At 37.9% G+C, this 24,913-nt stretch overlaps 1 protein-coding gene across 15 annotated transcripts in view; it reads left to right on the top strand.

Moving 5' to 3' along the window:
- ANO10 (anoctamin 10) overlaps window positions 1–24,913 on the top strand; it is a 168,621-nt gene that overhangs the window by 76,509 nt on the left and 67,199 nt on the right. For 11 of the 15 annotated variants that reach the window (XM_060685839.2, XM_087894240.1, XM_087894238.1 and 8 more), the window contains 3 exons: window positions 607–798; window positions 2,584–2,712; window positions 7,850–7,966. In XM_060685839.2, the coding sequence (XP_060541822.1) occupies window positions 607–798; window positions 2,584–2,712; window positions 7,850–7,966 (438 nt within the window). Of the gene's footprint in view, window positions 1–606; window positions 799–2,583; window positions 2,713–7,849; window positions 7,967–15,773; window positions 17,821–24,913 lie in introns of those variants that run through there. The other 4 variants (XM_060685843.2, XM_060685841.2, XM_087894236.1 and 1 more) reach the window with 2 other exon arrangements.

Raw genomic sequence — 24,913 nt, 5'->3', positions numbered from 1 at the left:
GTCTGTTTTATGAACTATAGATTATAAAAATATTTGGATTTTGTTATGCCAGGAGAATTCAGTTAGAATATAATAATGCACACTCTTTTAATCCAAAATTCCATCTAGTTTACTTGCTTTTGTAAGTTTACATGTCTTGCCTATACCTAGCTAGTAAAATTTGATACATGTCCTCATGAATCCAGACATGAATATTCCACTTGTAATATTTGTCAGTTTTCTTTTTCTTTCTTCATTTGTTTTCCCTTTGGTCACACATGGGAAGAGTTGCCCCAATGGCTGTCATTAATGGAAAAACTTAATTTTGGGGATCAGCCCATTTTTTTATTAGCTTTTTAAGAGTATTTAATTTAGGGTTATGTTTAACAATAATGTATACATTCTCTCATGCAACAACGTCTTGATACTTTTGTTTCATGTGAAATGAATACATAAATTGGATTAATTGGACTTCAAACAGCAATAAATTAGAATGGATAATCTCATTTTAATCATCTTCTTCACTTTCATCTTTTTAATTAATTAGTTATGTACATAAATTTGTCAGGTGTTATAAAGCTGCCTCTAATCTGAAAATTATTAATAAAATATTGTCTTTCTTTTCAGGGTACTTTTGATGATTATTTGGAGTTGTTCTTACAGTTTGGTTATGTGAGCCTTTTTTCATGCGTCTACCCTTTGGCTGCTATTTTTGCTGTGCTAAACAACATCACTGAGATGTATTCCGATGCCTTAAAAATGTGCAGTGTTTTTAAACGCCCATTTTCAGAGCCTGCTGCAAATATAGGTGTATGGCAGGTAATTCATGTAAATAATTATGCTTTCTAAACTTTATAGATGTTATTAGCATTGAGAAGATTAAGTCAAATATAAGTCATGGTTGATCATACTTTGTTCCCTAAAAGCTAAATTGCTAACTTTCTTTCCCCACCTTTTTTCTTTAGCACTAAGGTCCTTGGGTACTGTGGCCAGTAACGTATTTTTTTAAGAGGCAACTGGACTTTTTAATGTTTTTTTGTAGACGTTCCACTTCTCATCCAAGAAGCTTCTTCAGATCTGACTGAATGATGGGGAATGGAAGGATTTATAATCCTTGCAGACAGCTGGTCATTTGCATTCTTTTAGAGAGTTGTTGAGGTCACTTGGAGGTTTATTTGTGTCCTCAGAGTCACCTGAGTAGTGCAAATGGATGTGGAGCCTTCTTGGAACTGCTGAAAGAACTGTGTTGTTGACTGGAGATAGATGATGTCATATCCCTCCCTCTCTGTTGAGAGAGGGCTGTTTAGTTTTGACATAGATGGCATCTTTGACCCCTCTTTCAAACCAACGGTCCTCTCTGTCCAAAATGTGGAGTTTGCTGTCTTCAAAAGAGTGGCCTTTGTCTTTTAAATGCAGATGGTCAGCTGAAACTTGTCCTGATGGGTTTGTTCTCCTTTGTTGTACCATGTGTTTATGAAGTGGTTGTTTTTGATATGACATCATCTGTTTCCACTCTACAACACTGTTCTTTCAGTAGTTCCAAGAAGGCTCCATGTCCATTTGCAGTACTCAGGTGACCCTGAAGACACAAATAAACCTCCGAATGGCCTCAGCGACTCTCTAAAAGAATGCAAATGACCAGCTGTCTGCAAGGAATATAAATCCTTCCATTCCCCATCATCCAGTCAGAACTGAAAAAGCTTCTTGAATGAGAAGCAAAACATCTTCAAAGAAAAGCAAGGAAGTCCAGTTGCCTTTTAAAAAAAAGCACCTTTGGGACAACCAGGACCTGGATAACTGAGAATCTCCATTGACATGGCCAGTAACATAGTGCAGGGGCTGGGGTAGTTTCTCATCCCTTTTTAAAATTCTACAGACTTACAAATAAAAAGGTAGGCAGAAATTAGATAAGCAAATCACTTTGTCATTGCTCTCAGTTGAACAAATCTCTTGGATCTCAGCTGTCATAGATAAGATATCTGTTTTTATTTTATTTTCTATTATTTATTATTTATACTCTATTTTATATTATAAAATATGTCTCTCTATTACATTTTGATCCCACCCTCTCATCTGCAAAGAACCTAGGAAGCTATGCTTTAATGAAAAAATAAGAGGAAGAAAAAGTTCCAAATAAATCAAGATTAAAAAACCGTCACATGATTTCAGATTTCAAATGCTCTACTAAAGAGTCAGATCTTCATGGCATTATGGAAAAATAAGACTCTGAGATCCCTACACGAGTCAGGGGGAATACATTTCAAAGAATGTGGGTTACCATTGAATAAACCTAGGAACCTGCCAAGGAAGAGGAATCCAGAACATTCTCTCTGGTCAATTAAACAGGGGAAATAGATTCCTTCTGAAAAAAATGGTTTTTTAGCTAATGTGGCCAAAAGCCACTTAGGCTTTATAGATTATAACCATTACTTAGAATTGCGTTGAGAAGCTGGCTGACAACCAAAGCAACACAAGCAATATAAGTGTAACATTGCTGAAATTATGCAGATTCTTATCCAGTTATAGGTGCCAATGAATATTAAACGAAAGAGTATCAGAATGTAATGTGATTGTAGTTAATACATTATTTTTTGTTTCTTTTAGATGGCTTTTCAAACTATGACTGTAATCTCAGTTATTACAAACTCTATCCTAATTGGCATGTCACCGCAAGTAAATGCACTCTTCCCAGATTCAAAATCTGAACTTATCATAATTGTAGTGTTGGCAGAGGTAAGTCAAAGTTTAAATATTTCTTAAATTTCAGAAAAAGTTACTATGGCTTACTTATAATTTCTTGACTACCTTTATCTTGACAATCAATTAATCCTAAAAGATGTTTTAACATTTTAATAGTTTAGCAATCCCTTTGTACCATAATATGTCTCTGCTGTAAAATCTCAGTAGGTTATAGAAAGCACACATTTTATCTTGATAGAAGAGGCCCATGAGTTTGGTTTATGAAGGACAGTTATAGAGGCAAGATAAGTGAATGCTAAAGGGGTATTGTTGAAAACATAATTTCTTGATTTTTTTTCCTCTTGCTGTTTATTGTATCTAACTAAGAAAAGACAAGGAAGCAAGACTAAGAGCAATTGTTGGCAGAGGTAAGAGTTTACATCCACAATCCACTATAAGTAGTCGTCAACTTATGACCAGTCATTTAAGGACTGTTCAAGGTTATGACAGATTCCCCCCTCCAAAAAGGTAATTATGTCTTGAAGTTACATCCACTGCAGCACCCCTGTGGTTAAGACCGACTTCAGGGAAGCTGCAGCATGCCTCCCCGTGCCTATTCCCCCCTCCCATCCTGCCAGTCCAGATTCCCACAGGCATTGGCCCTGTTTGCCATTCCACTGAATTCTATACATTCTTCTCCACCCCACCCCCATCATGTGTCTTTTGATCTCCAGAACTCAGAAGGTTGGGGTAGGGAAAAAGGACAGGCCTCTCTATTGCTGGGCCACACGGTCCAATCCTACAAACAGCCATCATTTTCTGAGCAAAATACATACTGATGAAGCTAAGGCTAGCTTTAGCAAGGAACAGAAAGCTGAGAGTTTGGAAATTGAGATCATTTCCAATTGTACTTTTACATGTATTTATCAATAGCAATAAACTATTTTTTGTTCATTTGCCATATATGTAGGCATAGGCCCCCATTAGGAGTCTCTCAAGTTTCAGTCTAATATATCTTTATATCGTGTTCCGGAGCCAAGTTTTCTTTTCCAAATTTAAAGTTATTGGGTTCTCTTCCCACTTCTAAAACTGAATCTCTAGATCAAAATAACCATGCATATGAAAAATTAAGAAATCATTTCTTTATAAGACCATCAATTGTGTAGGCTATGAATAGAAATAGATTATTTTATTGGTTTTATTTATATGATTTTCTCACAAGTGACTCTTGGCATCTTACAAAATTAAAACCCACCAAACATAACTCTCTGGTTAAAGAAAAACCACATGGGTGTTTATGAAGATAGAAAATAACTATATAATATATAATATATTTGCATAGAAAAATTTAATGGATGCACTCACTAGCATTGTCCTTGGCTCTTTCATCTTAATAAATTGATTGAGTTCCACCACAAGAGGGCATGTGAATATACAGTACAGTACAATACAAGTTGTTACTTAATGGAATTCTTGTCTTCCATGAACTCGTAATGCTATAATGTCAAATGAAAACATTAATAGAATTTTAAAAAATACCCTGAAGTAAAATAACGTAATAAAAAATTGAGTAATACAATTATGTCCATATTTACCCAAAAGTAATCATTGCAAAGTTCAGTGAAACTTAACTATTTAGTAAAGTCAAACCTTAGTTTTATAAGTACATATGGATTATGGAGTCACTAAGTCATTAATAAACTAATTTAATCTACATTTATCATAAATCTGAATAATATCCCATAGCCTAGAGCAGTGGTCCTCAACCTGTTCTTCGCAACAGACCCCCCTTAAATACCTTTTGTGGCCTGGGACCATAGCCATGGACCCCCAAGACTTAACTCAAGATTTAAACCATAACATTTCTTCAAGTCCTCGCATATTCCCTATGATGACATCGCAGCCCCCCCTTCCCCCCCCCCCCCGCGCCAAGGGATCTACAGACCACAGGTTAAAAACCATTGGCTCAGGGACTTGTATAAATGCCTTTGGAAATCTACTTTTTTTTAAAAAAATCAATCTACTGGAATATAATTCATAATAAATTCATTATAAAAAAAAGGAAAGAATCAAATTGATCCAGCTGTTACTTTTAGAAACGACTGTAATTATAGCTCCTTTTTTCCCTCAGCTCCAATGCTTATAATATCCATTTTCCATTTCTCAATCTCCTTCCCAATCTTATTTCACTTCACAGCTGTTTTCCTTCTAAATAAATAATTTAATCTTCTGTGCTTAAACTTGAAAATGTTTATGTATCAGAAGTGCTATTTGTAGTATAATGAGAGATTTAGATTGCATGCACAGTTTACATGCTTAATGTCCCAGATTAAGTATTCATATGCTGGTTTGATTTTAAACAGTTTACTGGAAAATGGCAAGCAATCATACACTAAGGCAAGCAGATAACTGAGCAATTACATACATATCCTGGAAATGCCTTGTTTGAGAACCAGGCTGTTAAAGAGCTCATTCCAAAATAAAAAACTGAAAATGGGTCCAGAGATACAGATAGTCCTTGAGTTACGACCATAGTGAAGTCTATTCATTACAGTTGGAAATCAGGATGGCTGTTAAGTAAAGCATGGGCTTCCTCGGGCACGGGAGACCCTGGGAGCCTAGTGCAGATAGAAGCCCACCAGCCTCAGGCCTCCCAAGGCCTTTCCCACCCCAAGATATCCCATGTTCTTCTTCCTTCCCCTTGAGATCCCCACAACAGCTTGGGCCTCTTCTCCACTGTTGTCACCATTATACACTTACCCTTCAAAGCACCCAGGAAGTCCAAGAGGAAAGGAGGGCAGGCTGTTCCATTGCTAGGCCACATAGCACAATCCCACAAGCAGCTGTCTTTTTCTGAGTGCAGCTGCAAATCGCTGCAATCCAGCAATCCATGCAGCCCAGCAACAAAGCAGTTTGTAACTGCAGCGTGATCATAGAAGCACTGGTTTGAAAAATGACAATCACTTGTGGAATCCCAGCCACGGAAATGATTCCTTTGCTTCTCTTGTATTATCAAAGCAAAGCAAATGTCTTTGTGGTTGGGATCTCACAAGCGGCTATCATTTTTCAAGCAACAGAGAGCTTTGCTTTGAAAAGCTTTCCAAGCTGTTGGAGAACTTTGTTTTTCTTTATGAAGAAAACCAAACCTTTCAACTTTCCAAACAACAGAAAGCTTTTGTTTTCTTCAAAAGAAAATCAAAGCTGTCTGCTTTCCAAGAAATGGAGAGCTTTACTTTTAAAAATAGCATTGTTGAGATGAAGGCAGGTGGCTACAGCACACTGAATCTGATCTTGCCTCTTCCTTTTCCTGTTACCATCTCCAGTTTAGTTTTGGGGTAGTTTCAATATTTAATCATATACCATATTTTTTGGACTATAAGATGCCCCGGAGTATAAGACGCACCTTAGTTTTTGGGGAGAAAATTTTTTAAAAAGCTGATTGGTGGGTGGATCAACCTCCCAGAATACCCCCAATCAGCTGTTCCAGAGGTGAATTTTAGCAACAGCTTCATTGGTTGAGAGCTCTGTGCCTTGCTTTTTTTCAGCCTCTGAAACCTATGTTTCAGAAGCTTTTTTTCTGAAGCTTCATTTCAGAGGCTTTTTTTCTAAAGCTCTGTTTCGGAGGCTTTTTTTCTGAAGCTTTATTTCAGAGGCTTTTTTTTCTGAAGCTCTGTTTCAAAGAGTTTTTTTCTGAAGCTCTGTTTTGGAGGCTTTTTTTCTGAAGCTCCGTTTCAGAGGCTTTTTTCAGCCTCTCAAACCTCTGCTTCTGTAGCAGGGCTACATTCAGAGCATAAGACACACCCAGATTTTCACTCTCTTTTTTGGGGGAAAAAGGTGCGTCTTATACTCCGAAAAATGCGGTAAGTATATTTCAGATACAAAGTATATTTCAGAGATTTCACTCAGTTAATATGCAATACAAATAATCCCTGTTAGTTTGTTTCTGTAGACTTTTAATTTTTTAAAATTAAATTAAGTCCTAATAGATTAGACTGTGAATTTGTTACTTATTTGTTCCTTGACAGCTCTAGCAATATCCTTGTTTTAAACATTTTGAGATTTACATAAGGGAAGTATGTATTTTTGTATTTTCCTTTATTCTAATACAAATTAGAATAGGATTTCATCCAGTTATCAGGAAACATTAGAATTAAAAACAACTAACGGTAGTGGAGAGACTTCTGAAAATTATGAAGTGTTCGATAGCCTTACATTCATTCTTTTAGGTGCTATAGCAGGGATTAGGATGGACCTGAACTTTCCCCACGTTTTCTGCTCAGGCCTGGAGCTGAGAGTATGAAAGGAGCCCATTCACATCTATTGATTGTGATGTTTTCTTGGCTACTATGAATATTAATGTTTGTAATTGTTTTTATTTAATAATTTACCATCTAGTGTCATTTGTTGAGAGTGTAGCTGTACAAATTAATTAAATATTATTTATTTATACTGTAATTATTAATAATATTTCCATAGTATCATTACATCATATTTATCTTATTGTAGCTTTATATTCTGGTAATGGTAAGGGAAATGAAAGCTCAAAATCCATGACATACATGAATTGTGTTTATTGCAACTTAAACCCACAAGCCAGCTCTCAATGCCAGATTTTTACAATTTGATTTTGAATGCATATACTTTAAAAGTTTTCTGCTTTTAAAACTATAATTGTAAAATAGTTAATTGGGATTATCTGCCCTTATGTGAAAACTTTGCTATCATCACAGTCTAGTTGAGCAATTTTATTATTTATTATAAATAATTGTATTATTTCAGAGCCAGTTTGATGTACTGGTTAAGACTAAAAACTAGGAGTGTATGAGTTCTAGTTCCACCTTAGTCACAAAGATAGCTGGGTAACCTCGGGCTGGTCACTTTCTCTCAGGAGAAAAGGGCAAACCACTTCTGTAAAAGCCTTACCAAGGAAACTGCAAGGACTTGTCCAAGCAGTCTCCAACTGAACAGACAAATTGAATAGAAGAAAATAATAATAATTATATAGGCTCCTATATGAATATCAAGAGGAATCTGCCATAGAGAATTTTTTCTTCTTTCTACGAGTATCCCAGAAACAGGGTTCTTCAAATTATGATTATTAGCTATTGAACTAAAGCAAATATTTCAGCACAACATCAAGATACTAAGATCTCATCCCTGAATGCTATTTTATTCATCTATTTTTTTTCAGCATTTAGCCCTAGCAGTGAAGTTCCTTATGTCCTATGTGATCGCTGACAAACCCCAAGATATTCAAATAAAATTGGCAAGGCTAGAATTTGAATCTTTGGAAGCACTGAAACAACAGGTAAGGACTCTGATACAGGCAAGACAAATGCAGAAAACTATATTGTTTTTAGTCTGTAGAGATTCTCATATATTGTTTTTCTTAATTAATTAAATTATGTGACAATTACTCATTTGTTTAAAAAATATATGGTCACAGCTGTTCAATTTTTAATTTTTAAATAATAATCTTAATCTATAATATATATCTGCGTACATGTCTGTAGGTGTACATGTATATGTCTCCACTATAATCTTCATATAACATTAATAGGCAATATTAAGAGGGTTAAGGTTAATTAACAGGAGCTGTGGTGGTGCAGTGGTTAGAATGCAGTATTGCAGGCTGACTGCCCACAGCCAGAAGTTCAGCCCTAACTGGCTCAAGGTTGACTCAGCCTTCCATCCTTCTGAGGTCAATAAACTGAGGATCCAGATAGTTGGGGGCAATATGCTGGCTCTGTAAATCACTTAGTAAAGCACTATGGAGTGTTATATAAGTCTAAATACTATTGCTATTGCTAATGACATTTGGCATGTAATGTATTCTTAACAAGCCAAAAGTAGAATGGCATTTTCCATATAAAGATTCATTCAATAAAAATTGCATTTGGTGCTACAATCTTTCCCATTAACTTTTCTTTTGATTGTTAGACAATGTCCCCTTGATTTTCTTAGCTATTTTTATTAAATATTTATTGTGACACTGTCATGTATGCCACCACTGCAACAGTATGGCTAATCCAACAAAATCTTCATTATATAGGACAAAAGAATATTGTAAACATCTAATGATCTAGATATAGGGAATATAGTTATTGAGCCCTTGTCATGGTCAGATCATTCTCTCCTCCAGCTTGACTTTCTAACCGTTACACCCCGCCGCAAGGAGGCGGAACCAATTATGTGGTTCCGCCCCAGGCGCCTGATGGATCCTGACAGGTTGCAGATGGAGCTTGGGCCATTCCCTGAGGCTCTGGCTCACGGCCTGACTGAAGACCTGGTGGTCGCCTGGGATAGGGGCGGCCGCTGGGGCTTTGGACCGGGTCCTGCCTTTGCGGCCTCTGACCCTGCGCCGAACTTACTTGGTTCCTTCGTTTTCCGAGGAGCTGAGGGAGATGAAGCACCGGAAAAGACGCCTGGAGAGTGGTTGGAGGCCCAGTCGCTCCGAATCTGACCGAACACTGGTGAGGTCTCATATTAAGACCTACCTAGTGGCGATAAAAATGGCAAAATTTAATTATTTTTCCGTTCTTATCGTGTCTGCAGATAACAGCCCAGCCGCCCTGTTTAGGGTGACCCACTCCCTCCTCCATCTGGGATTGCGGGAAGACCCCTTGCAGGGTCGAGCTGAGGATTTTGCACAGTATCTGTATGACAAAATCTCTCAAATTCGGGAAGGCTTGGACTCTAACTGGGTAGATCCAGACGGGATGATGGAGGAGGGTCTTGAGAATATTATCTGGGAGGAGTTTGACCCTGTGGCTCCCGAGGACGTGGACAGGATTCTGGGGAGGCTTAGTGCGGCTACATGTTTATTGGACCCGTGTCCCTCCTGGTTGGTGCTGGCTTCCCGGGAGGTTACACGAGGCTGGCTCCAGAGGATCATTAATGCTTCGTTGAGTGAGGGTTTCTTGCCTTCCACCTTGAAAGAGGCGGTGGTGAGGCCCCTCCTCAAGAAGACTTCTTTGGATCCGGCTGTTTTGGCGAATTACCGTCCAGTCTCCAACCTTCGCTTTGTGTCGAAGGTTGTTGAGAGTGTGGTTGCGCAACAGCTTCCCCAGCACCTGGATGACGCTGTCTATCTAGACCCGTTCCAGTCCGGTTTCAGGCCTGGGTACAGCACGGAAACGGCATTGGTTGCATTGGTTGATGATCTCTGGAGGGCTTGGCACAGGTGTTGTTCCTCTATCTTGGTCCTATTAGATCTCTCAGCGGCTTTTGATGCCATTGACCATGGTATCATGCTGCGCTGGCTGGAGGGGCTGGGGGTTGGGGGCACCGTATTACGGTGGTTCTCCTCCTTTCTCTCTGACTGGTCGCAGTTTGTGTTGGCAGGAGGGCAGAGGTCGTCCTCGAGGCGCCTTATGTGTGGGGTGCCGCAGGGGTCGGTCCTCTTGCCCCTTCTGTTCAACATTTATGTGAAGCCGCTGGGTGAGATCATCCGTGGTTTTGGGGTGCAGTTCCATCAGTACACTGATGACACTCAGCTGTACATCTTCACCCCAGACCACCCCAATGATGCCCTTGAAGTGACATCCCGGTACCTGGAGGCCGTGCGGGTCTGGATGGGGAGAAACAGACTCCGACTCAACCCCTCCAAGACTGAGTGGCTGTGGCTCCTGGCATCCCAATATAGCCAGCTGGTGCTATCGCTGGCTATTGGGGGCGAATCATTGGCCCCCATGGAGAGGGTTCGCAACTTGGGTGTCCTCCTGGACGCGCGGCTGGCTTTAGAAGAGCATATGACGGCCGTGACCAGGTTTTTTTTTAATCAGGTTCGCCTTATCCGCCAGTTGTGTCCCTTTCTGGATCGGGACTCCCTGCACACGGTCACTCATGCCCTCGTCACTTCCCGCCTGGACTACTGCAATGCTCTCTACATGGGGCTCCAGCTGCTCCAAAATGCAGCCGCACGTGTGATTATGGGAGCGGTGAGGTGCTCCCATGTAACGCTTCTCCTGCGCAAGCTGCATTGGCTCCCTGTGGTCTTCTGGGTGCAATTCAAGGTGTTGATTAACATCTTTAAAGCGCTCCATGGCTTAGGACCTGGGTACTTACAGGACCGCCTTCTGCTACCGACAGCCTCCCACCGGCCAGTACGCTCCCACGGGGCGGGGCTCCTCAGGGTGCCGTCGGTCAGACAATGTTGACTGGCGACCCCCCGGGAGAGACCCTTCTCAGTGGGGACTCCTGCCCTCTGGAACGAGCTGCCCCCGGTGGTACGAAGGATCCCGGACTTGAGCACCTTCCGCCATACCCTGAAGACTTTGTTATTCCAGCAAGCTGGGCTAGCCTAATTTTAACGGTTTTAAATTTTAAATTGGATTTTAATGGGATGTTCTTAATTGTGGGCCAAAGTATTTAATCTGGTTTTAAATTGTTTTTAACTTTTATATTTATGTATTTGATCTTGGCTGTTCACTGCCCCGAGTCCTTCGGGAGAAGGGCGGTATATAAAAATAATAATAATAATAATAATAATAATAATAATAATAATAATAATAATAATAGTAATAATAATAATAATAATAATAATAATAATAATAAACAAACAAACACAAACAAACAAAACATTTCTTCCATCTGAGCTCTCACCTTCAGTATGATCAGTTGTGTTATAGAGAAAATGTTACTGTATGGCAAATATTAAGATTCTATTTGAGTTACTTGTATGCAGTGTGTGGTGTGTGTTTCTGTCAATGTCTTCCCAAAATATACAATCCAAGTAAAGCTTGAATCTAACGAAGTTGAATTTTGCTTCTCTCGTATGCAGTTAGTGAGAAGAAATAGTAACTAGACAGTAGTTTACATACCATACAGAAAAGAAGATATTAATTATACTGAAACTATTCCTTTTATTCTGTGTGTATGTATGTATGTATTCATTGAGGATAAATGCATAGATAGATAGATAGATAGATAGATAGATAGATAGATAGATAGATACAGACAGACAGACAGACAGACACACACACACACAAATACATGATTATACAACAGACATACAAACCTGCCCCAATTAAGCCTTAATTATTAAACACAAATTGTTTTCATACATTTTAGGCTATAATAAACTTTCACAACTTTTTCTTTTATATGAATCATTCCCTCATAATTAAAAATGTTTTATTTTTATCCCTTCTCATAATCCAGAGATCAGCTATATGGAATTTATTGACACTATGTCAGACATGTCCCTTATGAATGATAGCCCCCAAATTAAAAATCACCTAATCATCTTTGTTGCTCTTCTCTGCACTCTTTCTAGAGTCTCAACATCTTTGTTATATTGTGGCAATCAAAACTGGATGCAATATTCCAAGTGTGGTTTTACAAAAGCATTATAACATGATACTAACACTCCACAAATCTAAATGGCAATGACTAAAATGCTAAATTGCATAGAGTTTCATATTCTCATCTAAATTATTGTGATTATTTTGGGCAAGAACACCAAATGTTCATGTGATATGGCGATATTCTAAGAATTAGACTATTAAAAATATTTTTATGTTGACATATTTAATAAATTGCACTACACTCTTTCAGATTCTTTAACCTTAAAAGGAAAAAACTTTTTTAAACCTTCATTTTAAAACTCTAAACTATTCTTTGAAAATATTTCTAAAATCAAAACATTTTAGCACATCTTTTTTTAACTTCCTCTTAACATACATACTTTCATATTCTCTTTCAATATTATTTTATAAACTTTAGGAATTATATATAAAGTATTATATATAAAGGGGAAAAAAAAGAAAAGACCCATTTCCAAACCAATTTTATAAACACAAAACTGCATTAGAGCTTTCCTTCAATTACATATATCAGACCAGTAAAAATCCATCCTAACTACAATAAGCTCATTAAAGTCACTCCCTTCTGCTTATCCTCATAAAGTAAAATCTTTTTCTTTTTTGGAATGTCTGTCAAGTAATTATAAAATTCTATTTTTTTCAAGAGATTCTCAACCTTATTAGTATTCATAAAGCAAAACTCCCAAACTTGTTCTCTTGAGAGTTGTAGATTAACTTGGAACTTTTCTTTCAATTGCACTGGAAGGCTTGTATTTAAACCATCATAATAATAAAGATAATAATAATCATAATAAAGATGATAAAGTTCTTTATACCGTCAGATACTTGTGAAGCTGTCTCAGTGGTTTGGTAACTTTTTACACATAATTGCATCTCTGAATTACTCATCTTTCTTCCAATTATTTGAGTGGTTTGTTCCTCTTGCTCTTCTTTTATAATATCTTTAGAACATGATTGATCTGTAAAGTGAATTGTTTTAGTTAAATATTTCTCAAGAATCTCTTTGGCAATATAATAGAGTCCGCAAACCTCCACCTTCCCTGCATAGGATTGCCAGGCTGGAAGCCTCTGCTGACCAACCCCTGTCCAAGCTGAGCTGGCTCAATGCCCAGGGAAAACAGTGTTTTGAGGGGATGCCCACTTCATCCTCCATCTGTTTGTCCCGCTGCAAGACCACAGAGATCATGCCTGCCAAAGCCGCTCAAGGCAGGGGAGGGGTGGAGCCACGCTTCAATGGGCAGAGGAACTCCGTGATGGCCTTGCAGCTGGACAGAAGGATGGTGGAGGGAGGGAGATCACTCCTTTCTCCTTTACACCCAAAAACCCTGTCTTCCCTGGCCACTGAGCCAGCTCAGCCGGGATGGGGGTTGGTCAGCGGAGACTGCAGAGGCCTTCAGCCTTGCAATCCTATGCCAGGAAGGTGAGGGTTTGCTCCAGAGCTGCAACAGAGCATTGCACTGGGAGGCCTCTGCAGGTATTATAATATTGAGTTGCATGTCTTGCTCCAGTGAGAGGGGTGCAGGCCGGGGGCTTGGTGGCCAGGGAAGATGGGGGTTTGGGTTGCAAAGGAGCAAGGGGCAATTGCCCCTCCCTCCTCCATCTCGCTGCAGGGCCACCAAGGAGCTCATGCAGAGCAGGGGAGGGGCGTTGCCAGAAGGTGATGGCATGCAAGACGATATGGCTCCACTGGTGATCACTGGTGAAGGACCCTGGCAGGCTGGCTGCAGGAGAGGTGCTCCGGAAGTCATAGCATCCATGCCATCATCCAGGACACAGCTGGGATGCCCCACACCAGCAGGAGTACCCCAGCAGGGTGGCCGAGAGCAGCACCGCCAGGAGGGCGAAGAGTCCAGCAGGTGCAGCAGGCCCAGCAGCCAGGCAGAGGAAAGGGGGGGAGCTGATCCCGTAGAAGTAACAGTTAACAGTTAACAGTTGTTAAGTAAGACATCATATAACCTAAACAGGTCATACCACCACATTTCTGCCACTGTCACTAAGCAAGAAATATAACTCTGCATTGCAATTTACATTTTTGCGACTAGCTTCTCTATTGACTCAGCTTGTTGGAAGTTGACTTTGAAGTGCACAAGTAGCAATCATATAACTACACAGCTTCAACCATTATAAATACTTCCAGGTTGTAAATCACCAAATATTAGTCATATGACACTGGAGATTCTGTAATGGTTGTAAGTGGAGGGACTGATCAAAATATTACTTTTTCAGCACCGGGGTGCTATTCAGCAGGTTCTGACATGTTCTGGAGAACCAGTAGCGGAAATGTTGAGTTTGGAGAACCGGCAAATACCACCTCTAGCTGGCCCCAGAGTGGGGTGGGAATGGAGATTTTGCAATATTCTTCCCCCAGGAGTGGGAGGGAATGGGGATTTTGCAGTATCATTCCCCTGGAGTGAGATGGGAATGGGGATTTTGCAGTACCCTTCCCTGGAGTGGGGTGGGAATGGAGATTTTGCAGTATCCTTCCCCTGCCATGCCCACTAAGCCACAGCACGCCCACCAAGCCACGCCCACAGAACCGGTAGTAAAAAATTAAATTCCACCACTATGAATCAGCACAATTGTAATTTTGAATTGTCACTAAACAAGGCAGTCATTAAGCGAAGGCCATCTGTATACATAAATTCAATTGATTTTGTTTTGGTTTGTAGTATGTTATTTAAAGAGTAGAATGTTTGGATGTTAAATTGTTCCTTGTTAAGATTTAATAAGTAATGAACAGAAGGCATATAAAGGAATAATATTTAGTCAGCAATGGTTTGGCGCAAGCTATCTTACTCCACAATGTTAAAGTGAAGGATCCCCAGAGATTTTATAATTCTTTTTATAACATCATGAGAAGGTAAAATAGGAAGAGGCATAGTGGGAATAGATTTATTCCCATTTGTTTTTTTCTGTGTAAAAATGATACTATTATCCTTTATATTTCTATTATTGCTATATTATTATATTGTCATTCTGCTTATATTGAATCATTCCACTGGTGCCAACATTAATTCCACTAATCATGTTGATTGCACTAGGTATTCATAATCTTTCATAACAGTTGTCTGACCCAGGCTATTATCTATGCCTGAAAGATGAATAAAGTAGCTGAGAATAATAACAGCCAAGGTCATCTGGAAAGTTCTCAGGCTATTAATAAGCTCTTTATCATTTAAAATGATAAATATTGTGAAAATAACATTGTTAAGGAACAAACAACTCTCCAGCGCAGTTGTAACTTGTTTTTTATTGCTTCTTAGGTCTTACTTTAATATAGTACATTACATTTGCAACATTGTACAATAATTTGTGTTAAATAAACAACCAACATTGATCAGGATTTTATATTGCTTCTTTTTTGATGGAAGGAGGGAGATCCTGCATAGAAAGAAGTGCTTGCCATAATTTGTATTGCAAAGCTAATAATTAAAATCTAATTTTAAAAAGATGAAGTAATTTATTGAGGCATGCTTAATATGAAGTTGAAGATTCCCTTGCTAATTAGGGTGCAGGTCTGCTTCCAAAAAGTAGCGGACAAGCGGGGGGGGGGGGGGGGTTTAAGTAGTAAAAAAATAAAAAAAAATTACAATTAAATTATATATTTTCTTACAAACATTTTAACATGTATTAAAATAATCACTTCAAAACTTTACTTAAAATTCAAAACATCAAATATAATATGTAAAATATTAAATTACATTTTACTTTGCTGTCGTGTGTATTTTTTATTTGACTGCGCAGCTTTGATCAATTCTTTGTGTTTAAGGAATAATTCTTTAATTTCAGTACAACGTTGAGAATTATTTAAAAATATACAAAGTTCACTTCGAACTGATACAAGCAGTCAGTTATGTTCGTCAGTCCACAAATTTCCCATGATGCTGAAAATTCGTTCAACATTTGCATTTGATACCGGAATTGATGCACAATACTGGAACAGTTTCAGTAAACTCGGAGCTGGCTCTTTCTTGAAAAAGTACGTCCACTTATCAAGGGATGAATCGCCCTGCAGATGAACATAAACTTCTTCTAAGGCAGAAATTTCATCGAAGAGAGTGTTGGGTTGAAGTTCTTCTCGCCATGGTGATAATAACCAGATGTTCGCCATTTCTTCTAAAGTTGGAGGATTATTGCGATCAATTAGATTGAAACAACTTAGCGTCTCATCTACTGAATCGGTGAAATTATACCACTTTTCTAGGTACGCAATGGCTCTTTGATACACATTGATGGCTTCTTTCTTGAACTTTTGCACGGCATTCTCAGGCAAATGTTTTTTACGTAAGGCAAATAAAACTTTCATTCCAAAAAACTGCTCATTGTATTTTTTTTGCAAAGAATCATGCAGCTTACACATGATAATGTGAAGATCACATGCAAGAATTTTCTTGCTTTCCAGCTTCAGTAGGGTGTCTTGCATTATTGACATGAAGAAGTGCTTGAAATATAAATACAATTCTGAAATTGTTGGTTCATCGTCCTTTGCGAGTTCATTTTCCTGATCCGAAATAAGGTTCCAGATAACCTTATGGCACTCATCAGATCCAAGAGAAATAAAATACGATTTTAGAGGTATCCAGTTTAAAAGAAGTCTTTTGATCGCTTTAAACAAACTTAACCAATGTGTTGGAACATGGCACAAAACTTCATGGAATTCTGACTCGCAAAACTCAAAAAATGATTTCAACTCTTCTCGTTTCTTTGCAGAATTCGAAAATTCGGCAAAAACCTTCAGCACTACATTTTCGATATCAAAAGATAACTGCTTTAATGCATTTTTTGCGCTGTTGTGTAAAATGTGATTATTGCAATGAGCATTCGATCTTTGTCTCATTCTAACTTATGAAAAAAAAGACAAAACGCGATTCTCCTATCCTTATTCTCTTAGACTGTACAGCTTTAGATTACGTACCATTTCATCATAAAGCTTTTGAATAAAAAAAATGTCCACTATTTTGTGAAAAAAAATAGTGAACATAATGTGAAAAAAGTGGACTGTCCGCTCAGATAGTGGACACCTGGCAACCCTATCGCTAATATTATCTGAAATATTTGAAAACTTGCAAGTCAATGTTAACAATACTGGGTTTCACCTATGCTTAACAAAAATAAAATCTTAGCATACAGTCATGTGAAAAAGTAAGTCACCCCATCTCCTGTAATCACTATCACCAGGGGATGAGTTAATTCTCTATGGAATTAAAGAGGACTTTTTTCTTTGTTTATTATTGGTTTGATAAGGGTGTACTATGTTAGTCTTATATTTTTGTGCATAGAAGCAGTATTTTAATCATTAATAGTGTTAATACATTTTGTACTACATAGTATCTATTCATGTACTGGTAAGTTTAATATTCAGTGGTCTTAAAGATGGTGTGTTTGTTATGGATTCTGTAAGTAAGTATATTATAATAAAAACTTTAAGATGCTTAGGTTGAGGATACCAGGGCAATATAAAAAAAGGTTGATTTAAAGTGACAAATAGATACAAAACTGATGTTATATTTCTACAAGAATCTCTTATTGGAAAGGAAATGGCAGGTTTTCTTACATTAGTGGGAAAAGTCCTAAGACAATTATGTTATTGGGAAAGAGATTAACATACTAACAATGCAAGTATATATTGATTTAGATGGGCATTTTACTAAATTGAAGATTTTTTAAATTAGATATTGCTCTTATTAATTTATATGGGCCTATAAAAAGATCTGGAATTATGTAATGTATGTGGCAAGAGGACATGATATAGCATTTATTTATTTGCTTTTTTGTTAAATATATTTGTCTTCTATCTTTCATTGAGGCTATTCTAGACAGCTTTAAATAATAAAAAGGAAGAAAACGAAAGGGACTAATTGAAAGGTAGTTGCTTTGACAGCACAGAGGATCTTGTCCACTTCCTTAGGTTCAACAGGGTCAAATTGCTGGGCAAGATGTCTCCCTAGGCATCTCATAAGGACTAGCACCATGCAAGGGTTCTAACTGGAAACAAATCTGAGCAATTTTAATCAACAGGTGTTCAACAAATTCTTCTGCATGACTCTGGATGATGATTGTCCAAGCTCCCCTGGGCTAGGAGTGATCAGACGATCTGGAACAGGGTCAATGGGCAACACTCTGAGGATGCAATGAGAACAGAGAAATAATTTTGTTTTACCAGTCTTATCACTAAGGATAGGTCTGAATAGACATGACCAGTTGGAGTCATCATTCGTTTTCCTTTAGTGGCACTCTAGATATCTCTTAATCCATTTCAAAACCCTCAGTTCCTCCATGAACCTCAGGGAACAACGGAAGTGAGAGGTCACAAGAGATTGCATAAGCGTGATCTTGTCAGAGCCTCAACAGCCTTTTGGTTCCAGGCTGTTACTAAGGCTTTGGCAAGATCATGAAGCAAATCCTTCAGGACATCTCCCATTCCTTCTTGATCCATCAGTGTCTGGGGATGGACCAGTCTAATATGACCATTCTAAATATCTGATTCTAAAGGACAAATTTAATATTTGATAGACCTAGAAATATACAGGAGTATTCCTCCCAAAAAATATAGTTGTAATCAAAGCTGGAAATTATTTCAGACTTAAAAGCAAGAGTTCCAGTTGGTAGATGTATGACATTCACGTCATCCCCTCATTAGGAATTACTGTACTTAACTTACAACTGGTCATTTAAGTTATGATGGCCTATGAGCAGTTGCCAAGTGCCCAATTATTGTGTGATTGCCATTTGCATTTTTTTCTGCTGCTTCCCCACAAAATCAGTGAAGAAATTGGCAGGGAAGGTTGCAAGTGGAGCGGACAAAAAGGAGCTGAAATCCTTCATGGGCTGCAGGAATGGAGCTGAATTTCAATTCTCCTTCCTGCAACCCCATGAAGGATATCAGCTGTTGTCCTGGCAAAGAGGGGAAATCTCTGATGGGCTGCAGTACTCAAATTCTGAAGATTTCAGCTCTGTTCCAGCAGTTCCATGAATATTTACCTATCATCCTCGAATGGGAGCTGAAATCCTTTATGAGTTTTCAGAATCCATTAGGCAGCTCTTTTGCTCTGTCTGCTTAACAACCTCTGAGCTCTCTTAATGACTGCAAGTGGGAATGTCAGGATTTTCACTGAATAGTTTAAAATTAAAATATCGGGAGTCTGATGAAAGACCTGGAAAGTTTGGTAGCACATCTTTGAAGCAACAAAATAAGCAGAGTTTAATTTCTGAAATAGTTTTTGAGAATGAACAGACTGTTTTTGATTCTCTTGCTATTAATCAGTTCTTACTTTTTTTATAAGTCTGTTTATAATTTGGATGAGAATTGGGGCTCTCATGAGACTAATCACTTGCTGAGTCAGATGGACACTGAATTGTTGTTGTTAGATAACATTGACATGTTGAAAGCACCTATCATTCCTGTAACTATTAAGATTCTGTTCAGTCATTGCAAAATAGAAAAGTTCCAGGTGCAGATATTTTTCAGTGGAATACTATTGGAAATTTACAGGTCTGTGGGTTCTTATACTTTTGAAGGTATAATGCATTTTTAAAGATGGTAAATGGTCATCATTCCATGTCACACATATAAGATTGATTTTAAAACTAGACAAGGATCTTAATTTTAGTTCTAATTATAGACTTATTCCATAGATTTTACCTGTCATGCTGGCTAGAGCCTTGTAGAAGGTCTTACCAGATAAAACCTCTCCCTGCCAGATTGGGTTTATCAAAAATCATTAGGCATCAAGTAATTTATTGTTATTAATTGATATAATGGATATAGCCAAGGATAGAATTGACTCTGGAATATTAATGTTTTAGATGCAGAAAACAATTTGGTTTTTAAAGTAGATGATGATTACATGAGGTGGAGAGCCTTATGTTGTCATCAAACTCCAGTTGATTGACATTTATTAAACCTCAAATAATTTCAGATTTTTTAAAATTACAATATGGAATATGAGAAATATTTTCTTCCTTGCTATTTAATATGACTTTCAAATATTTGGCCACCGTGATAAGGCAATATTTAACTATTATGGTTTATATTAGCAGGGTATACAATTTTGTGTATGCTGATGACATTTTGGTAATTTTTTCCTATTAACATTTTTATTGAGTTATAAGATAAAATAAGATACAAAAGAAAAAAGAAAATAGGAAAACAGTGGGGAGGAAGGGGAGGAGGAGAAGAGTGAGGAAAAATTAGGAAAAAAGAAAAAGAAGCATTGACTTCTGACTGTTACACTAAAATAAGGCACTAACATCAAATCACAATTTTTTGCTTTTTCATAATAATATAAACTAGCCATTTCTAAAAGGATCCATCAATCTAATCGGTAAAACCCAAAATGAAAGTTTCATTCTTTTCCACGTCAAGCACAAAGTTCAGAAGTGGTCTCCATGTGGAAACAAAAGTATTTATATTCTTTTCTTTAATCAAAAGAGTCAGTGTTGCCATTTCAGCCAACTCCATCAGCTTCTACAACCATTCATCCATGGTAGGAATTGAAGTGTCCTTCCATTTTTACGTATACAATAGTCTTGCTGCTGTCAACATATTTAGTAACGAAGTTCCAAATTTTTTATCCAGGTCTTTTTCCTTTAGGCCCAAAAGGAAAATTTCTGGTTTCACCTTTATCTTCATTTTCAAAATTTTCAGTATTAAAATATGAATCATACTCCAAAATTCACATGTCCATCATAAATGATAAAAAGTCCCTTCTTTACTTTTACAATTCCAACTTCATTTCACATACCTTTATATTTCTTAGATAATTTATCTAGTGTTAAATACCAGTGATACATCATCTTATAAAATTTTACTTTTAAATTATAATTTAATGTAAATGTTAAACTCTTTGTCCCCATATCATCCCATTGTTCAAGCATCACATTATATCCAAAATTCCTTGCCCACTGAATTATATAATGTTTTACATGTTCATTTTCCACATTCAATTTCAAAAACATTTTATAGATCTTGGCGATAATATATTCATCGTTTCAACATGGTAAAAGTTTCCAATTCATTTTTAACAAAGTCAAATCCATAGCACTTTTTATCCAATTTAAATCTTTCTTTCAGTTGTTGATAACTAATGTCAAGCATAACCTTCTGATTCAAGTTCTTTCCTTGGCGACATTTTGGCAATTTTGAATCAGTATTACTGTGTGATTTAGAGGTATTACTGTTTCAGACAGGAAGGCTGTGCAGAGTGATGAGGATAGCAGAATACATTATTGGAAGTTCACTTCCTTCTATCCAGGACATGGCATATAAGTGAAGTTTGACCAGGTTCTGCAGTATTGTCTGGAAACACTACACGTCCTTTTCATGACTGGTTTTCTTTGTTACTTTCTGGGAGGATGCTTTGCAGTATCCGAAGCGGAACAACTAGATTCTGTAATATCTTGGTGGTGCAGCGGACTAAAGTGCTGTTAAGTAGCGCTTAGCTGCCAGCTGCCTGCAATTACTGCGAGTTCAAATCTCACCAGGCTCAAGGTTGACTCAGCCTTCCATCCTTCCAAGGTAGGTAAAATGAGGACCCGGATTGTGGGGGCAATAAGCTGACTTTGTATATAAAAGAACACCGCTTAGGGGGGCCCAAAAGCCCTACTAAGCAGGTATATACAAAAGTATGAAGGCTATTGCTTAATGCATTGTAAGCTGCCCTGAGTCTCCGGAGAAGGACGGCATATAAATCGAACCAATAAATAAATAAATAAATAAATCTTTGTATTAACCATTTAGTATCAACCTTGTTAACTCTCAAAACTTTTTTTTTTTTGCTATGTATTCTAAATCAGAGGTCTCCAACCTTGTCAACTTTAAGACTTGTGTACTTCAACTCCCAGAATTCCTCAGCAAAGCAAAGCTGGCTGAGGAATTCTGGAAGTTGAAGTCCACAAAGTTGACAAGGTTGGAGACTCCTGTTCTAAATGGTCTGTGATTACTATACACAGGTAGTCCTTGAGATATGAATCTAATGGAGCCTGCCCATTAGGTTCGTAAATCAAAATATTCGTCAAATGAATCAGACTCAATTTTACCAATTTTTAAAATCAAATTCATTAATTGCATCAAATAGCTTGTTAAATGAATGAAGATTTGACTTATGTCCTGCCTGGCCACCAATCAGCTGTTTCTGCCTCCACCGATCAGCTGTTTGTGGTACAGCCAAAGGAGGAACTAAATTGCTTCCAAGCAGGCTTGCAGAGTTCTCCATTTGCAGTTTTAAAAAACCCATTTGCTGCTAATCAGCTCAAGCTTTTTCAGACAGCTGCCCAGAGGGGATTGGGTGGTAATTTACAGAACTCTCCAATTGCAGTTGCTTTTTAAAAATATACCTGCCACTAGTTACCGGTAGCTTAAGAATTTCCAGCCAAGCACCGAGGGAGATAGGGAAGGGGGATTTACAGAACTCTTGGCTTGCAATAGTAACAGAGATAGAAGGGACCTTGAGGTCATCTAGTCTAATCCACTACTCTCACGAGTATTTCTGATAAATGTCTATCCAGTCTCTTCTTAAAAGCCTCCAGTGATGTGACACCCACAACTTCTGGAGGCAATTTAGATTTAGAACCTCTTTTTTAAAAAACACTGCCCTGATCAGCACAAGTCTTTCCAGGCAAAATCCAAAAACTCATATAAATAGCTTGCAAATTTGAAAAACAGCAGTTTAGAGAAGAGAAACAGCACAAAATATTATAGAATGCTTTGTGTAGATGCTGGCTAGCATTTCTACAAGCAGTTTTAAATCAAATGAAAACAAATTTTATCTTTGCAAAGAACTTACTTACAAACACAATATTGTAGTTTGCAAAGTATAGCACAGTACAGGGGTGTGTTCTAAATTTTTTTACTACCCGTTCTATGGGTGTGGCTTATTTTGTGGGCGTGGCTTGGAGGTCATGTGACTGGGTGGGTGTGGCTAGCTGGTCATGTGACCGGGTGGCCATGGCTATGTGTATAGGGACTACTCAGAGGGCTGAAAAAAGTCATTTCTGACAGGTCCTCGCACTTTTGACTGGTCCTCACACTTATGACCATCCTCACATTTATGCCCGTGCAGCATTCTTAAAAACCATGTCACTCATTTCACAACTGCTTCTCTTCACCATGGTGACAAGATAGGGCAAAAAACATAAAATGTGAGGATAGTCGTAAGTTCGAGGACTGGTCAAAAGTGCGAGGACCAGTCAAAAATAATTTTTTCAGCCCTCTAAGTAGTCCATACAAAAGGACTACCCAGAGGGCTGAAAAAAGTGATTTCTGACAGGTTTTCGCACTTTTGACCGGTCCTCGCACTTATGACTGGTCATCATTTATGCCCATTGTAGCATTCTTAACAACCGTGTCACTCATTTCACAATTGCTTTTCTTCACCATGGTGACAAGATAGGGCAAAAAACATAAAATGTGAGGATAGTCGTAAGTTCGAGGACTGGTCAAAAGTGCGAGGACCAGTCAAAAATAACTTTTTCAGCCCTCTGAGTAATCCATATGCACAAAAGGATGCAGCAATAGAGACGGATGAAGGAAGGAGAAGAGAGATGGAAGAAGGAAGGAGAGGGAGAAGAAGGGAAGGGAAATTAGAGTAGGAGTGAGGGTAAGAGAGGGAGGAAGAGAGGAGGAGAAGGAGAAAGGAAGAGGAAGTAGGGAGGAGAAGAAGAGGAGAGGAAGAGAAAGTAAGAAGGAAAGAAAAGAGAGAGGTGGTAGGTTTGAGGAGAAAGATTGCTGTACAATAAAAAAAGATGAAAGGGAAGAAAGGCAACCCCAAACAACTATAAAGATATTAAGATAAAGAATGAATCGTTAAACTTTAAAGAATAAAAGAGAACAAATATGAATAAATAGGAATAATTAGAAACACACATACAAACATACAATGTATTTTCTTTGAACAGAGTATTTGGCCGGTTCACAAATTTAAACTGTGTTTAGTCATTTCAATTAAATTTACAATTTCTATATTTCCTTTTTGCCATATTTATTCCTTATCTATTTTTTTAAAAAACCACTATTACCCTTCATCCTCATCTCTAATCTTAATCAAATTCAATTTTCCCCTCTATTCTATATTATACTCCTTCCCATTGTCATCTATTTTTATATCCATCCTCACATTGGTTAATTATGTAATGTTACAGTTGTTTAATACAAATTCAACATTTTAATATAAATCAATTAGTTATATAACTATCTTTTTTGTATATTAATCAATATGAACATGAATGTTCCAATTATTTCCATGCAATCCAATTTCTTACAAATCAATTAATTATATTTACCAATAATAATAAACCAAATAATTTTCCCCATATATTCCTCCAAACCACAACTTAACCATTTCTGCTTTCAACACACTATACAATTAATAGTATCTCAATTATTACAATTCCCTAGTTAAATAGACCTTTTTTTCTTTTGTGCTTTAAAATCTTGAACTCTCCTCTTTTGCCCTAAATTTCCCATTGTTTGCACCTACCTTTTTTGGTGAAAAAAAGAAATCTCTCCCTGCCTCATTTTGTCACGTTGCAGCAAAGAGTCTGCTTTACTTTCAGTTTCATTTTTTCAGCATAGCTAGGGGAAAAAAAATCTGCTCCAGCACTTTGCAACTAGCAAAACAGCTGAGAGCAAATCAGCTGAGAGTCAGGAGGCAGATCTAATCAATGGGCTAATTAGCCTATGCTGAAGCGGAAAGTTGTTTTTTCTTGCTGTTTGCTTGCAAGGAGGTAACTGCTGTGAGGCAAGGCCAAAGGGTGGGGGCCACCCTCCTTGCCACTTAGCGCCCCCCTGTCACCCTCTTTTGCTTCTAGCGCCCCCCTGCCGCCCCCCTTGCCTCTTACCGCCCCCCCCCAAGGCATGGTACTGCCCACTTTGGGAACCATTGGCTTAACTACTTAACAACTTGTTCTACCGAAGTAGAATCCCACTACTG

This window comes from Pantherophis guttatus, chromosome 4 (genome assembly GCF_059756535.1).
Source record: "Pantherophis guttatus breed Tessera chromosome 4, ASM5975653v1, whole genome shotgun sequence".
In the NCBI taxonomy this organism is placed as follows: Eukaryota; Metazoa; Chordata; class Lepidosauria; order Squamata; family Colubridae; genus Pantherophis; species Pantherophis guttatus.
Note: the sequence above shows the minus strand (reverse complement) of the source record. Positions and strands in the feature narration are given on the sequence as shown.